Below are 16,959 nucleotides of genomic sequence, written 5' to 3'. Positions count from 1 at the left end.
AAGAAGTGCGAATACAGTAAACACTGACCCTGTACACAGTTAAATGGGAGGCTCAAGAAGCACAGCATTACCTGTTTCGGCCCAAAGCCTTCAGGTGCCCCTCTCACCTGTGCTTTGCATCACAGGCCTCACGCCCCGAAAAGTCCGGTTGGCAAAACCCGCTTAGTCTGCTGCTCAAAAGTCATATGCCACCAAAATCAAACCATATTCTGAAATTAAATAAAATCTGGAGAAAATTGTGTAGGTAGCTACAAAGAAGTGGAATGTATTTATTTATAACCTACTCTGCTCCACAAAGGATTTAATGTGGTTTTAGGGCTGACCACTGAGATCGGCTCTATGCCATAAACCTTGGTGGAATTCTTGCAATATTTTCATACTTTATAACTGGTTCCTCCAGCAGTTCTTGGTACCTTTCTCTTCCCTCCTCCAGACTGGATCTCTTGCTGAGCAGACCTTCTTCGCGGACCTGGCCATTTTCTTGCTGTACTACTGCAAACCCGTTCTCACAGTCCCATTTCCTCCTCTTGTTTTATTAAAACTCCTTACAGAGTGCGGTTAGGGATCCTGTCCTCATACTGCAGCAGATCAAGTTCATGTCCAATGACAGCTTCACCCACTTTCTACGTCCTTCCTCAGGCCTACTCCCAGCTCTTTCCTTGCCATCTCACCAGCTCCCCCGTCTTCATTACAGTAGCTTCTCAAGTGGGCTTCTCCCCAGAACCCCGTGGTTTCCAAAGTGCAACTTCCCTTCTCCTGAGTACCCAACGCACTGGTGTATTTTCAATGAATCTTTCTGACGTTCACACCACATTATGTATCTGTATCTTCTTTTGTCTTTTATACCCATCTGTGCTATCTGCCTTAGACTCTAAGATCTCAGAACACAGGGCTCATGGTGACTTTTTTGGTGCTACAAACAGCAAAAAATCATGAGCAGAAAGATGTTTGATAAACACTGTTTTGAAATTAATGGCAACGGAAGCGAATTTAAAGCAAATCAGGAGAGAAGAAGAGACACACGGAGACCTTAGTTTTGCTCTGGTTACCTCCACGTGAATTCATTCACTGGTAGATGACAGCGTATCAGGCTGTCCAATCCCAGTGCAATCATACAGATAACATCTCACATTTCACCAAGCTTTGTGCTCCCTCCTCAAAGGCTGTTTGCACATATGAGCACATGTGAATCTCAAAACAAGAAATTCTGGGAGGTGGGCAGGGGAGGTCTGTTCTCGTTCAGCTGATGAGGAGAATGAGGCTCAGGAATGGACCTGACACAGCAAGTTGGTGACAGAGTAGTCTCTGAAAACGATCATTTCTCCAACTCTCTCTAAAACTGTAACTCAACTTCATAGCTTGCGTTATTACCACTAGAACTTTCAAACTAAGGAAAAAGAGACACAAAATTTAACTTTTCATTTTAGAACTCCAAGGCCACCCACGATCGACATGAGGACCTTTCTTTTAAGTAGATCACGTTAACTGAGCATCCGGAGATCCATTTGGGTGTGGTGCTCCCCACAACAGTTAGTCTGTCCTGAGTTCTGTGACAGGTAGACTGCTGCAGGTGTTTAGAGAACACAAGTGCAGACCAAGTGTGGTTTACGACCAACTCACGAACGCTGTGATCCCACGGGCCTGCTCACATCACACCACACACCACCGGTTATCACAGGTTATCTTTGGTCTTGACATTTGCTTAAAAGTGTATCAATTCTAAGCACAACAATACAGGTAGAATCCTTTCATGCTCATCTGAAAGGCATCAAGATCCCCTACTGCAGCTCCCTGGAGAACAGACATCTGGTTCTGTGATGGACACAGGAGGTAATGATTCTTAGTACACTGGGTACAAACACAACACTGAGCAGAACAGAAGGGAGCCTGTGTTTATTCCATTTGCTGTCACACAGTCTGAACTCACTGTTAAGATGTCCCAAATAAAATTCTGCTTGGGTATCGGGAAACCTGGTATTTCTGAATGACATGCAAAGTACTCCATTTTGGGGAGAGTCTGGTATGTGACCAAGACTGAGAGGTAAGAAATCAAGCCCAGAGGGGGGTCTTCTCTCCCACACTCCTTGGAGCCTTTGAGGGCTGCCTGAAAAGGGGTCTCCGTTCCTTTAACATCCTCGAGAGACTTCCTCTCCTATGCCCCTTCTCTTCCAGAGGGGCAGGGATGAAATGGCTACATTTAACTTCCCAGAAGCGAGATGCCCTGTATCCTAAGACCATCTGACAGACTTCAATGAGGAAGTGCTGAAACGATTCTGGCCCCCAGTGATTACATTTTGGAAACCTATTTCAGCTGTTGCAGGGTTCTTAAAATTTGATGCAGATTTTGATTCCTCAGAGTCCTGAATTCTGCCTGTTGATTTCTGGTTAGTTAAAAGTAATAGTTGATCTAATAAAAAAGGATTCAGAGTGGAAATCAGTTATCTGTTTTTCTTCTGAACTTCACTCAAGTACCAGAAAGCAGAACGGCCCTTATTATTATGATCCTTCCTCTAATCTGGGAAGTAGGGAAATGTTTACTTCAAGAGTGAATCTCAAGAGAGGCGATACCCTCTGTCAGGCCCCAAGGATGTAAGATGGTTTTAACAGTCACTCAGCGGACATGCACAATACAATCAGAAACTGGGAGCAACTCCCTCCTTTCCCTTGTGGTCCTCAAAGCTCCTCTTTACATTTCTTGATTTATTACAGAGAGGCTGGACCGAACTCCATTTCATTTCCAGGTCTTGAACACAGAGAACGTGATTACTAGAAATGCACTCGTGCATAACAATCTGTTGGCCCTAGGAGTTTTCATAGACAATTTTTGCTCGTGGGAGATTTCTCATTCCAATGTGATTTGCGAGCAACTCATCAGCTAAGTGCAAGGATTAGTTATGACCTCCTGAAAGCCGCCTCCTCTAGCACTGGCCTTACTGACGGCATGCGCTGAGATGGGATGCTATTGGCAGTCACGTGCGCCCAATTAATTAAACAGCAAATACACTTAAGAATGTAAATCTAGGGGCGCCTGGGTGGCGCAGTCGGTTAAGCGTCCGACTTCAGCCAGGTCACGATCTCGCGGTCCGTGAGTTCGAGCCCCGCGTCAGGCTCTGGGCTGATGGCTCGGAGCCTGGAGCCTGTTTCCGATTCTGTGTCTCCCTCTCTCTCTGCCCCTCCCCCGTTCATGCTCTGTCTCTCTCTGTCCCAAAAATAAATAAACGCTGAAAAAAAAATTTTAAAAAAAAAAAAAAAAAAAAAAAAAAAAAAAAAAAGAATGTAAATCTAAACTTCGATATGTATTTTGAATAACCAAATAAATAGTAACGTTTCCCCTCCCCGCGCTGGGAGGTTTTTTTGTTTGTTTTCTCCTCCCTAGGACAAAATGAAATCCTCAACATACTCTTCCACTGAAAAAGCCAAAGTTTGCATTTCACAGACATAAAGGTGAAGGGGGCCCTCGGAGCTGTAGCACCAGAAGTAGAAGGAAAAATGCAGATGATGGCTTCTTTTGGAATCATCAGGCTCTACAATCTATCATTTGGTTTCTCACTAGTAGCTCTGTAAATTCCCAAACAGTCTTAGTATTTTTGTTGTTAATATGACTATTAAAATATGTTCCTATGGAGAAAAAGAGGAAAATCAAGCTGTTAATAAAATGTCTTCAAATCTCTTTTCTCAAAAAACAAAGCAGCAAGTTCATCATACAAACCAGTCTGAATCACATCTTCCCACAGAAACGCTGGATTCCAGTAATACCTAAACCATCTACACAATTTTCATCCTTTACCTTTAAAAAGGAGACTAATTTAGTGATTTTTCTTAGCTTAGTCTTATGGTTTGTCTTCATGAAGTGCTGCTGGCTTTTGGCCAAAAGTACGTAAATTTTGACTGAAACCCAAGTTGTCAAAAAATTGCCAACCGATTAAAAGCATCATGAGCTGTCATGTGACTTATGGCATCTTCTAAAATTGCAACTTGCTCCCTTACATGGGCGCCTAGCCCGGGAGATGCACATCCTCTTACAAACACCCACTCAGTTGATTTCCATTTAGTCTTGCTTCCACGGGAAGCAGATACTTGGCAAATCTGCAAGGCGAGGCCGATCAGCTGTGGAAGTTCTGCACGGCGGTCTGTTTCTGGGAAAGCCGGAGGAGCTCCTCGCGGATCGCTTTGATGAGAGAAGCCGAGGAGTGGCCGGGCTGGAGGTCTTCTGTGGAGCTGGTGGCATAAGCCAGCCCCGCGCCCTGCAGCCCCCTGTGTGGGAGGTTCCCAGGAGGAGCGGAGGGCTCCCTGCCTGAAGTCCTTGGCACCTGGAACAGCGGTGAGGAAGAATACTCCTGATGGCCAAGCATGTGCGTCTGAAAGAACATGGCAAATGTTACTGTATTTCCCACGTAAGAACAGGAGGGAAAGTCAAATTCGCTGGTGGTAGGTGTACTCCCAGGATGACTTCTGACCACTGCCCACCCACCCTGGCTCTCCAATCAGGCCTCAAGGTGGGATGGACAGACTGTGGAAAAAGTGCTGGAGGGGGAGCAGTACAATAAAGAAACCCTTGGACTTCACAGATGCCTAATAAATACTTGCTTAAAAGCAGACAGAAGGAATGATGAGGTTGGCCAAGTCTCTGGGCCTCTATGTGTGGAGGTCAGTGGTCCACTGGGAGAACAGGAAGGGACCTGGAGAGCTGGGGTCCCTTCCCTGGGGAGGTGAAAGGTCAAATGAGGGCATCTGAGAGCTGGAAGAGGTGAGCAAGTCCCTGCAGAGCAAATGACAAGAACTGCCTCTGCTCTGGGCCTGGAGCTTTGGGAGGGTGTGCCTGTGACACATGCTGAGACCACAGAACACGCACAAGGTCACAAAATCGTTTTCCATTTTATTCATGTGTGTCTATTGACTGTTCTGCAGACCTTTTTCTTTAAAAAGTTATCTGCACTGGGGTACCTGGGTGGCTCAGTTGGTTTAAGCGTCTGACTTTAGCACAAGTCATGATCTCGTGGTCTATGAGTTCAAGCCCCCTGTCGCGCTTTGTGCTGACAGCTCAGAGCCTGGAGCCTGCTTTGGATTCTGTGTTTCCCTCTCTCTCTGCCCCTCCCCTGCTCATGCTCTCTCTCAGTCTCTCAAAAATAAACAAACATTAAAAAAAAAAAGTTATCTGCACTGGGGTACCTGGGTGGCTCAGTCGGTTGAGCGTCCAACTGTTGATTTTGGCTCAGATAATGATCTCAGGATTCGTGGGATCAAGCCCCATGTCAGGCTTTGCACTAAGAGCACTAAGAGCCTGCTTGGGATTCTGTTTCCCTCTCTCTCTGCCCCTCCCTACATGCTCTCTCTCTCTAAAAAATAAACATTTTAAAATAGTTATCTGTACTGTAACACACGAGAGTTTTGCCTATATTTACATAATATAAATTAATTTGGCATTCATTTGACCAGAATTATACTTTTCAGTGATTTTTTTTTTCATATTTTTTCAGTGAAAAATCTCTCTTTGGATGTACATATAAGTACTAAATCTGTGGTTTCACTTATGCTAAAAATTAGCCTAATGGTAAACATGGCATTCAAGCTCTAGAATATTTCTACATTTCACATTTCCAAATAGTGATAAAAGAGGCAATATAAAGTGAACACTAGATCTGATAGGAAAACACAAAGCACAGTAAAAAAAATAAGCTGGGCACAACGAAGGCAGAAAAAGAAAAGTGTGAGCAAATGTCAAGTAGACACCTGAGATTCTAAGTATAAGAGCATATCTGATAGGGGAAAATTACATTCTGGAGTTAATTTTCTTTCTCTGAATAGTAGAACCATCTGGCCATGAAAAGAATTTAGAGTGTCTGCTGGAAAGACACATAAATGCATGTAAAAGTCTTGAGAAAAATGAAGGAAATCATTTGTGGAAATTACCTGTGCCCGTATTGATTCCATTCCTACAAAGGAGCAGTCAAAGCAAGGAGAAGCCTCTAAAAGAAACCCTATGCCTTGGAATGCTCCAACCTGTGAGATGACGGCAGAAGCATCTTGTGGGGGTCATAATGGATATGACGTTGATTAGCCCACAACAAAGCACAAATGGTGAGCAAGTAGGCATGTGAGATCATACACGTGTATACAACAGTAGCACCAAAGATCAAGTCCAGATTTTAGTCACCTACAGGTTCACATTCACTACTTGAAAGTTAAAATCAGTGAGACAGAAAGCAGAATTGTGGTTGCCTGTAGCTGGGGGAGAGGCAAAGGGCACTTAGTGTCTAATGAGCACACACTTCCCATTTTACAAGATGAAAAATGCCAAGGAGATGGATGGGGGTGATGGTTGTGCAACATCATGAATGTATTTGAAACCACTGAACTGGGAACTGGGAAGGGTTAAGATGGTAAATTTTGTATTATGTGTGTTTTACCACAATATAAAAAAATTGGAAAAATTTTCAAAGTAGCTGTTACTTATAGGTCTCTGTCCAGATTTTAATGTAACGAACATCACTTTTATTACTTTTTCTGCAAGGTTATTTTCAAAAATTCACTACTTTAAGTCTAAAATCTGCCTCAAGAAAGATGATACACTTTTGAAAAGTTCAATGCCAGTACTCTCCCCCTCTCGGTGGGTGGGAATTTATGATCTAAAAACTGTAGGCAAAAATACACTTATGGAGAAAAAAGTGAGGGAGTTAGTTACAACTTTTATGTATGTAGGTTTTAAAGAGCGATCCTCAAAGCAGAGGCAGAAGCAGCTAAATTAAGTGATTATTCCGTGATGACCCACACACAAGATACTCACAGCCTCTCTTCGGCCTGCTTCATCCTCCCCGTAGGAAGGCCAGCCTGGTCCCCCATACTGGCCGCCTCTGCTCGGTGGGATTTCCACTGGCTGGGCTCCAATTCTGCTTGCAATCCCCACCTGTGTCAGGTGCTGAATCTGGGAGCCTGAAGGAACAGAGCGGGCACTTGGGTCAACACTTGTTGAGAAGCGAAGTCGCCTGGCAAGACGCTTGGGTTTTGGCTACAGATCTTCCTTACGGACAAGGGATACAAGCGTTGTTCAAACACGGCCCCAATTCCATCTCCAGAGGATGATACTTCCTAGGAAAAACAGACTGTGGATTTCTTGGTTCCTCCTACTTCCGTTTAATACGGTGCCTAACAGTGATGTTCTTATGTTCCTATATAGACATCAGAGGACGGGGAATAAAGGCTATAGCAGAGGGCCTTTCCACTCATTTCCAAGAGGTTATAAAGAAGGATGATCTTATTGGTTCCAAAGAAAGAAGGGAAAGGTTTTGGAGAAAGCTGAAACCTGGCTCCTGTGTGCTCGTGTTTCTGAGACTCACGAGGAGAGAAAATACAGTATGTATTTGTTCTTAAAAGGCAGGGTGTGTATTTCTTTGATTTCAGAATGTTTACATACATTTATGTTCACTATACTTACACTGTTTCCACAACTTAGGCATGTCATAATTAAAATTTTAAAGCCACCCACCCAGCCTCTTCAGGGAACTGTGCTGATGGCAAAGCCAGGAGTCTCTCTACAGCTCATTCTCTACACGTAGACATGCTGTGGCCTCGGGGAGCTATGAAGGCCAGGCTGTAAATGACATATTTTCCTACTCCATCAACTTATGGCATATGGATATATCCCTACTCCATAGATTAAGGGAGACAAAAAAGTGACCTTTAAGCTCTGGGAAATCAAATACTTGTTCCCAAATGCTCCCAGGATCATCAAATCTGTCTATGCTGTGCAGACTGGCCCTACGAGGTTCAGAGATTTCAGAGGTAGGGAAGGCGGCCCTCTCCTTCTTCCAGCCTTCTCCTACTCTAGCTGTCAAAGTAACAGCCTCCATGAACCAAATACATGTTTTTAAACAAAGGAATGCCACAGTTTCATTTGGATCTGTAATAACTAAATGCTAAAGGTCAGAAAAAAAAAACCTGCTAGGCTCCTGTCAGCAATGTACGCAGAAGAGCTCTTGCCAATTGCTGAAGTTTCATAATATTGATTAAAATTATCAGGACCAGGGCACCTGGTAGGCTCAGTCAGTTAAGTATCCCACTTCAGCTCAGGTCATGATCTTGCAGTTTGTGAGTTTGAGCCCCACGCTGCACTGCCAGTGCAGAGCCTCCTTGGGATTCTGTCTCTCTGCCTCTCTCTCTGCCCCTTCCCCGCTTGCACTGCCTCTCTCAAAATAAACAAACTTAAAAAAATAAAATTATTAGGACCATCAGTACGGTTTGCTCAACAGATACTGGTTGAGCAAATCCTGCAAAGAACAAAAATGTAGCACACTGTTCCCCAGCATTTACCAAGGTGCACACAAGTGCACAGACAGAAAAGCATACCTTTGTGTTAAAAGTGCAATGGTAGTCGAAATCATAATTCAGACACAATTCTGTATCTTGCTTTGTTTACTTAACAATACAGCACAGGCTTTCCCCATGATTCAAGTGGGGCATCACGCCCAGGAGGCCTGGGTTTGCATTCCAGCCCCGGCAGTGACAGCCCTGTGACCTTGGGCAGCCGGCTACCACTCCCACTGAGCCCTGCTGCCTCATTTCTCACATGGGGAAAAAACACCCACTTCATGATGTTATTTTCAGAATTGAAAGAGATAAAATAGGTCAAGTACCATAAACATAAGAGGCAATTGCGAAATCTTAAATCCTCTTTTTCTGATTCCTTTTGAGCTCTTCATTTTAAATAGCTACACACTTGGGGACTTCCAGAGAAGGTGGCGAAATAGAAGGATCTGAGGCTCACCTCGTCCCACACTGACACCGAGATAACACCCACATCAGTGTAAATAACCCAGAAAACGACCTGAAGTCTGGCAGAACAGACTCTCCACAACTAAACACAGTGAAGAGGCCATATCCAAAAGGGTAGGGAGGGCAGAGGCATAGTCAGGAACCAAACGGACCCTCCAGATTGTCCTCAGGAGGGAGGGTCACTTCAAGTACAGAAAAGGGTGAGGAGCAGACCCCACACCAGGCACCCCAGGCACAGGGGACTCAAACTGGGAAGACAAACCCCCTTATCATTTGGCTTTGAAAAACCAGAGGAGCTTAACTTCATGAATTCTTACAATCAGTGGGGCTGAACACCCGAAACTTTAAAAACAAGCAGACTCAACTCTGGTAGTCAGAGGGCAAGAGGAAACGGAGTCCCCACCCTTAAAGAGACAAGACAACAAACAGCTCCACTTAGATACAGCATAGAAGCAGCAGTTTGAAAAATGCCTGGGATATAGAGGTGTCACTTCCCTGCCCTGCCCCTCACCCTATATAGGTGACACCTGCGGGAACCAGTGCAGCACAAATACTCTCCACCGAGCTCGCTAACCGTGCACTGCACCCCTGCACTCTTCTGTGGACCTACCCCCTCCCACCCACCCTTAGCACCTCTCCAAAGTGGCTCCAGGTTCCTCCCAGGGCAGAACTGAGAAACCTTGCTAATACCAGGCACCCTATTCCCGCATTCTCCTGCAGACACACCCCCTCCAAAATGCCCTTGGCAGGAGTCCATCCAAAGAGGCGCCCTAAGTGTGGCAGTGTGCCAGGAACCCTGAAAGGTTCCACTCTTTTTTTTTTTTTTAATTTCTTTTAAATCCTAACCATTTTCAACATGCTGTGCCACATATGTCTAGTTTTTCTTTCTTAGTGGTTCATGTTTTGGTAAAGCTTTCTTTGCCTCTGCAGATGTATTGATCTCTCTTAATATGTTACACCATCTTTGTTGTAAAAATACAAGTCAGAAGGCATAGTCCTTAATATTTCTAATTTTATTTTAATAAAGGGAATTGGTTTCCTGGCATGTAGCTAGCCAGGTCTTCTTAAAAAAAAAACAAAAAAACAAACAAACAAACAAAAAACTCAACAGGATAAATTGAGTGAATAGATTAAGGGAACTCAGCAATACAATCAAGTACAACAAGATTTGCACTAGAAGGATCCCAGAAGGAGAGAGAGAAAATGGGCCAGAAATTTATTTGAAGAAATAATAGCTGAAAACCTCCCAAATCTGAGGAAGGAAATAAAAATCCAGATCCTGGAGGCACGGAGAGCCCTCCACAAAATCTACCCAAGGAGGTCCACAACAAAACACATAGTAATTAAAATGGCACAAAGTAGTGATAAAAAGAGAGTTTTAAAAACAGCAAGAGAAAAGAAAACAGTTACATACAAGGGAAACCCCATAAGGGTATCAGTGGACTTTTCAACAGAAACTTTGCAGGCCAGAAGAGAGTGGCATGATATATTCAAAATGCTGAAAGGAAAACAAAAACAAAAACAAAACCTGCAACCGAGAAACACTCTATCTAGCAAGGTTATCATTCAGAATAGAAGGAGAGACAAAGAGTTTCCCAGACAAACAAAAGTTAAAGAAATTCACCACCGCTAAACTAGCCCTACAAGAAATGTTAAAGGGGATCTTTGAGTGGAAACAAGAGAACATAAGCACGAATAAGAAAAATAGGAAGCACAAAAGCTCTACAATTAAGCACAACCATAAAAATCAGTCAAGGGATTTACAAAATAAAAGGATGGAAAATATGACACCATATACCTAAAACACGGGAGGGAGAGGAGTAAAAATTTAGTGCCTTCAACTAAATGGGTTCAACTTCAAGTGACGATCAACTTAATATAGACTGCAATATGCATAAGATATTCTATATAAACCTAATGGTAGCCACAAGGAAAAACCAGTAATAAATATGAAAAAATAAAGAGAAAGGAATTCAAGCATATCACTAAATTAAACCAGCAAACCACGAGATAAGAGAGTAAGAGAAGACGAAAACAGAAAAGAACTACAAAAATACTGTAAAACAAGTGACAAAATGACAGTAAGTACAAAAAAGCTATCAATAATTATTTTGAACGTAAATGGACTAAATACACCAATCAAAAGATGCAGGGTGATAGAATGGATAAAAAAAGCAAGACCCATCTATAAGGTGCCTACAAGAGACTCATTTCAGACCTAAAGACACATGCAGACTGAAAGTGAAGATATGAAAAAATATTTATCATGCAAATGGAAGTGAAAAGAAAGCTGGGGTGGCAATACTTATATCAGACAAAATAGACTTTAAAACAAAGACTGTAACAAGAGACAACAAAGGACACTACATAGTCATAAAGGGAACAATCCAACAAGAAGATATAACAATTACAAATATTTATGCACCCAACATAGAAGCACCCAAATACAGGAAGCAGCTATTAATAAACATATAGGAAGTATCAATAGTAATACAATAACAGTAGGGAATTTAAACATACCACTTACATTGTTGGATAGATCATCCAAAGAGAAAATCAACAAGGACACAGTGGCTTTGAATAACACATTAGACCACTTGGATTTAACATATATCAGAACATTCTATCCCAAAACAGAATACACATGTTTTTCAAGTGCACAAGGAACATTTTCCAGACTAGATCACAGGTTAGGCCACAAAACAAGTCTCAACAAACTCAGAAAGAATGAAGCCATACCATGCATCTTTTCTGACCACAATACCATAAAACTAGAAATCAACCACAAGAAAAAAATATGGAAAGACCACAAATACACGAAGGTTAAATTCTTTTGAAGTGCACAAAGAACATTCTCCAGAATAGATCACAGGTTAGGCCACAAAACCAACAAGTCTCAACAAATTCAAAAAGACTTAAGTCATACCATGCATCTTTTCTGACCACAATACCATGAAACAAGAAATCAACCACAAAAAAAAATACGGAAAGACCACAAATACATCGAGGTTAAATTACATGTTGCTAAACAATGAATGGGTCAACCAAGAAATCAAAGAGGAAATCAAAAAACACAGGGAGACAAATGAAAAAAAGAAAAAAAACCACAATGGCCTAATATCTTTGGGATGCAGCAAAAGCTGATCTAAAAGAGAAGCCTATTGCAATATAGGCCTACCTCAAGAAGCAAGAAAAATCTCAAATAAATACCCTAAGCTTACACTTAAAGGAGCCAGAAAAAGAACAAACAGAACCCAAAACCAATGAAAGGAAGAAAATAATAAATATTAGAGCAAAAATAAATGAAATAGAAACTAAGAAGATAATAGAACAGATCAATGAAAAACAGGAGCTGGTTCTTTCAAAACGCAAACAAAACTGATAAGCCTTTAAACCAGATTCATCAAAAAGAAAAAAAAAGACTCAAATAAACAAAATCAGACACAAAAGAGGAGAAATAACACCAACACCACAGAAATACAAAGGATTCTAAGAGATTACGAAAAATTATATGCCAACAAATTGGATAACCTAGGAGAAATGGATAAATTCTTAGAAACAAATAACCTCCCAAAACTGAATCAGGAAGAAATAGAAAATTTGAGCACACTGATTACCAGTAATAAAATCAAGTCAGTAATCAAAAAGCTCCCAACAAACAAAAGTCTATGAAAAAATGGCTTCACAGATTAATTCTACCAAACATTTAAAGAATATTCTTCTCAAAGTATTCCAAAAAACAGGAAGGAAAGCTTCCAAACTCATTCTGTGAGGTTAGCATTACCCTGATAAAGACAACACAAAAAGAGAAAAAAAACTACAGGCCAATATCTCAGATGAACATAAATACAAAATCCTCAACAAAATATTACCAAACCAAATCCAACAACACATTAAAAAACTCATTTGCCACAATCAAGTGGGATTTATTCCTGGGATGCAAGGGTAATTCAATATTCCCAAATCAATCAACGTGATATATCACATCAACAACAGAAAGGATAAGAACAATATGATCATTTCAACAGATGCAGAAAAAGCATGTGACAAAGTAAAACATCCATTCATGCTAAGAACCCTCAACAAACTAGGTCTAGAAGGAAAATACCTCAACATAATAAAGGCCATATATGAAAACCCACAGCTAACATCACACTCAATGGTGGAAAACTGAGAGATTTTCCCCTAAGATCAGGAAGAACAAGACAAGAACGTTGACTTTCACCACTTTTTTTTTTTTTTTTAGTTTATTTATTTATTTTGAGAGACAGGAAGAGGGAATGGAGGCAGGGCACAGATAGAGAGAGGGAAAGAGAGGAAGAATGCCAAGCAGACTCCCTGCTATCACTGCAGAGCCCAACAGGGGGCTTGAACCCACAAACCGGAGAGATCATGACCTGAGCTGAAATCAAGAGTCGGACGCTCAACCAACTGAGCCACCCAGGCTCCCCTCTCATCACTTTTATTCAACATTTTACTGGAATTCCTAGCTACAGCAATCAGACAACAAAAAGAAATAAAAGGCATCCAAATCAGTTAGAAAGAAGTAAAACTTTGACTATCTGCAGATACCTACTAAACATAGAAAACTCTAAAGGCTCCACCAAAAAACTACTGTAACTGATAAATGAATTCAGTAAGGTCACAGGATACAAAATCAATACACAAAAATCTAGTGCACTTCCATACACTAATAATGAAGTAACAGAAAGAGAAGTTTGAAAAAAATCCCATTTACTACTGCACCGAAATGAATAAGACACCTAGGAATAAACTTAACTACAGTGGTGAATGATTTACATTCTGAAAACCATAAACACTGATGGAAGAAACTGATGACACAAACAAATGGAAAGATATTTCATGCTCCTGGATTAGGAGAATACTGTTAAAATGTCCATACTATCAACAGCAATATAGGGGTGCCTGGGAAGCTCAGTTGGTTAAGTGTCCAACTTCGGCTCAAGTCATGATCTCACAAGTCATGGATTTGAGCCCCACATCAGGCTCCTTGCTCTCAGCGCAGAGCCTGCTTGACATCCTCTGTCCCACTCTCTCTCTGCCCCTCCCCTGCTTGCATTCTTTCAAAACTAAACAAACATCAAAAACATTTTTCAACATAACTAGAACAAATAATCTTAAAATTGGTATGGAACCACACAAGACCCCAAATAGCCAAAGCAATCTTGACAAAGAAAAAAAAAACAACTGGAGTTATCATAATCCCAGATTTTAAGATATACTAAAAAGCTGTGGTAATAAAAACAGTATGGTACTGGCACAAAAACAGACACAGATCAATGGTACAGAACAGAGAGCCCAGAAATAAACCCACAATTATATGGTCAATTAATCTTTAACAAAGGAAGCAAGGATATGCAATGGGAAAAAGTCTCTTCAACGAATGATGTTGGGAAAACTGGACAGCTACATGCGAAAGAATAAAACTGGACCACTTTCTCTACACAAAAATAAACTCAAAATGGATTAAAGACCTAAATGTGAGACCTAAAACCATTAACATCCTAGATGAGAGCACAGGCAGTAAGGTCCCTGACATCGGCCACAGCAACATTTTTCCAGCTATGTCTCCTGAGGCAAGGGCAAAAAAGCAAAAATAAACTATTGGGACTACATCAAAATAAAAAGCTTTTGGGGGCACCTGGCTGGCTCAGTCAGTTAAGCATCCCACTCTTGATTTTGGCTAGGTCATGATCTCACAGTTCATGAGTTTGAGCCCTATGTCAGGCTCTGCGCTGACAGTGCTGAGCCTGCTTGGAATTCTCTCTCTTTGCTCCTTCCCACCCCACCCCCATCTCTCCCTATCTCAAAATAAATAAACTTAAAAAATAAAATGAAATGAAATAAAATGAAATGAAATGAAATAAAATAAAATAAAATAAAATAAAATAAAATAAAATAAAATAAAATAAAATAAAATAAAAATAAAAAGTTTTTGCACAGCAAAGGAAACAATCAGCAAAACAAAAAGGCAACCTACAGAATGGAGAAAGATATTTGCAAATGACCTAACCAATAAAGGGTTAGTATCCAAAATATATAAAGAACTGACACAACTCCACACCAAAACAAACAAACAAATAATGCAGGTCAAAAATGGGCAAAAGACATGAACAGACATTTCTCCGAAGAAGACATCCAGATTGCCAACAGACATCTCATCATCAGGGAAATGCAAATCAAAGCCACAAGGAAATAGCACCTCATATCTGTCAGAATGGCTAAAATCAAAAACACAAAAAACAAGTGTTGGTGAGGATGTGGAGAAAAAGAAACACTTGTGCACTGCTGGTGGGAACGTAAACTAGTGCAGCCACTGTGGAAGACGGTACGGAGATTCCTCAAAAAATTAAAAAAAGAATTACCGTGTGATCTAAAAATAGAAATACACTACTGAGTATTTACCCAAACAACATGAAAACACTATTTTGAAACATATATGCACCCCTATGTTTATAGCAGCATTACTTACAATAGCCAAATTGTGAAAACAACCCAAGTGTCCATCAATAGACGAATGGATAAAGAGGTGGTGTATATATACAATGGAATATTACTCAGCCATAAAAAGAATGAAATCTTGTCACCTGCAACAACATGGATGGAGCTAGAGGGTACACTGCTAAGTGAAACAAGTCAGTCAGATAAAGACAAATACCGTATCACTTAACTCATGTGGAATTTAAGAAGCAAAACAAATGTACAAAGAAAAAAAAAGAGAAACCAAAAACACGGACTCTTAACTATAGAGAACAGATGGTTACCAGAAGGGAGGGGGTTGGGGGGAAGGGTGAGGCGGATTAAGAGGACACTTAACTTGGGGCGCCTGGGTGGCTCAGTCAGTTAACAGTCCAACTCTTGATCTCGGCACAGGTCATAATCTCACGGTTTGTGAGTTCGAGACCCACATGGGGGGCTCTGCACTGACAGCGCAGAGCCTGCTTGGGATTCTCTCTCTCTCCCTCTCTGTCTGCCCCTCCCCCACTTATGAGCACATGCATGTGCACATGCTTTCAAAATAAACTTAATAAAAAAGAGTATCTGGGGCGCCTGGGTGGCTCAGTCAGTTGAGCATCCGACTTCGACTCAGGTCACAGTCTCGCGGGCTGTGAGTTTGAGCCCCGCGTCGGGCTCTGTGCTGACAGTTCACAGCCTGGAGCCTGCTTCGGATTCTGTCTTCCTCTCTCTCTGCCCCTCCCCCACTCGTGCTCTGTCTCTCTCTCTCTCTGTCAAAAATAAATAAACATTTAAAAAAAATTTTTAAGATTCAAGACAACTAGGAGGAGAGGGAAGATGGCGGCGTAGGAGGACGCTGGGCTCACCACGCGTCCTGCTGATCACTTAGATTCCACCTACACCAGCCTAAATAACCCAGAAAACCACCAGAGGATTAGCAGAACGGAGTTGCCGGAGCCAAGCGCAGACGACAGGCCCACGGAAGAGGGTAGGAAGGGCGGCGAGGCGGTGCGCGCTCCACGGACTGGCGGGAGGGAGCCGCGGCGGAGGGGCGGCTCACCGGCCAAGCAGAGCCCCCGAGTCTGGCTTGCAAAAAGCGGAGGGGCCTGACGGACTGTGTTCCGACAGCAAGCGCGACTTAGCGGCTGGGAGGTCATAAGTTAACAGCTCTGCTCAGAAAGCGGGAAGGCTGGAGGACAAAGGGAAGGAGAGCTGCTGAGCCCCCGGACGACAGAGCTCAGTTTGGTGGGGAACAAAGGCGCTCGCCAGCGCCATCTCCCCCGCCCATCCCCCAGCCAAAATCCCAAAGAGAACTAGTTCCTGCCAGGGAACTTGCTCGCCCCGCGCAAACACCCAACTCTGCGCTTCTGCGGAGCCAAACCTCCGGCAGTGGATCTGACTCCCTCCTGCTGCCACAGGGCCCCTCCTGAAGTGGATCACCTAAGGAGAAGCAAGCTAAGCCTGCCCCTCCTGCCCCCGTGCACCTTGCCTACCCACCCCAGCTAAGACGCCAGATCCCCAGCATCACAAGCCTGGCAGTGTGCAAGTAGCCCAGACAGGCCACCCCACCCCACAGTGAATCCCGCCCCTAGGAGAGGGGAAGAGAAGGCACGCACCAGTCTGACTGTGGACACAGCGGTGGGCTGGGGGCAGACATCAGGTCTGACTGCGGCTCCGCCCACCAACTCCAGTTATACACCACAGCACAGGGGA

At 42.6% G+C, this 16,959-nt stretch overlaps 1 protein-coding gene across 1 annotated transcript in view; it reads right to left on the bottom strand.

The window, feature by feature from the left end:
* Nucleotides 1-3,277: 3,277 nt before the first annotated feature.
* Nucleotides 3,278-16,959, bottom strand: part of KIAA1549 (KIAA1549 ortholog) — a 152,152-nt gene continuing 138,470 nt past the window's right edge. Inside the window, exons 19-20 of the mRNA XM_086689024.1 lie at nt 6,785-6,930; nt 3,278-4,358 (exon numbers count right to left, since the gene is read on the bottom strand). Coding sequence (XP_086545150.1) covers nt 4,104-4,358; nt 6,785-6,930 — 401 coding nt within the window. The 3' untranslated portion in view covers nt 3,278-4,103. The remainder of the gene's footprint in view (nt 4,359-6,784; nt 6,931-16,959) is intronic.

The sequence above is a fragment of the Puma concolor genome, chromosome A2 (assembly GCF_028749965.1).
Source record: "Puma concolor isolate L17-30 chromosome A2, mPumCon1.1.hap2, whole genome shotgun sequence".
NCBI lineage: Eukaryota > Metazoa > Chordata > Mammalia > Carnivora > Felidae > Puma > Puma concolor.
The sequence above is the reverse complement of the archived record's forward strand: the minus strand, read 5'-3'. Positions and strand labels throughout refer to the sequence as shown.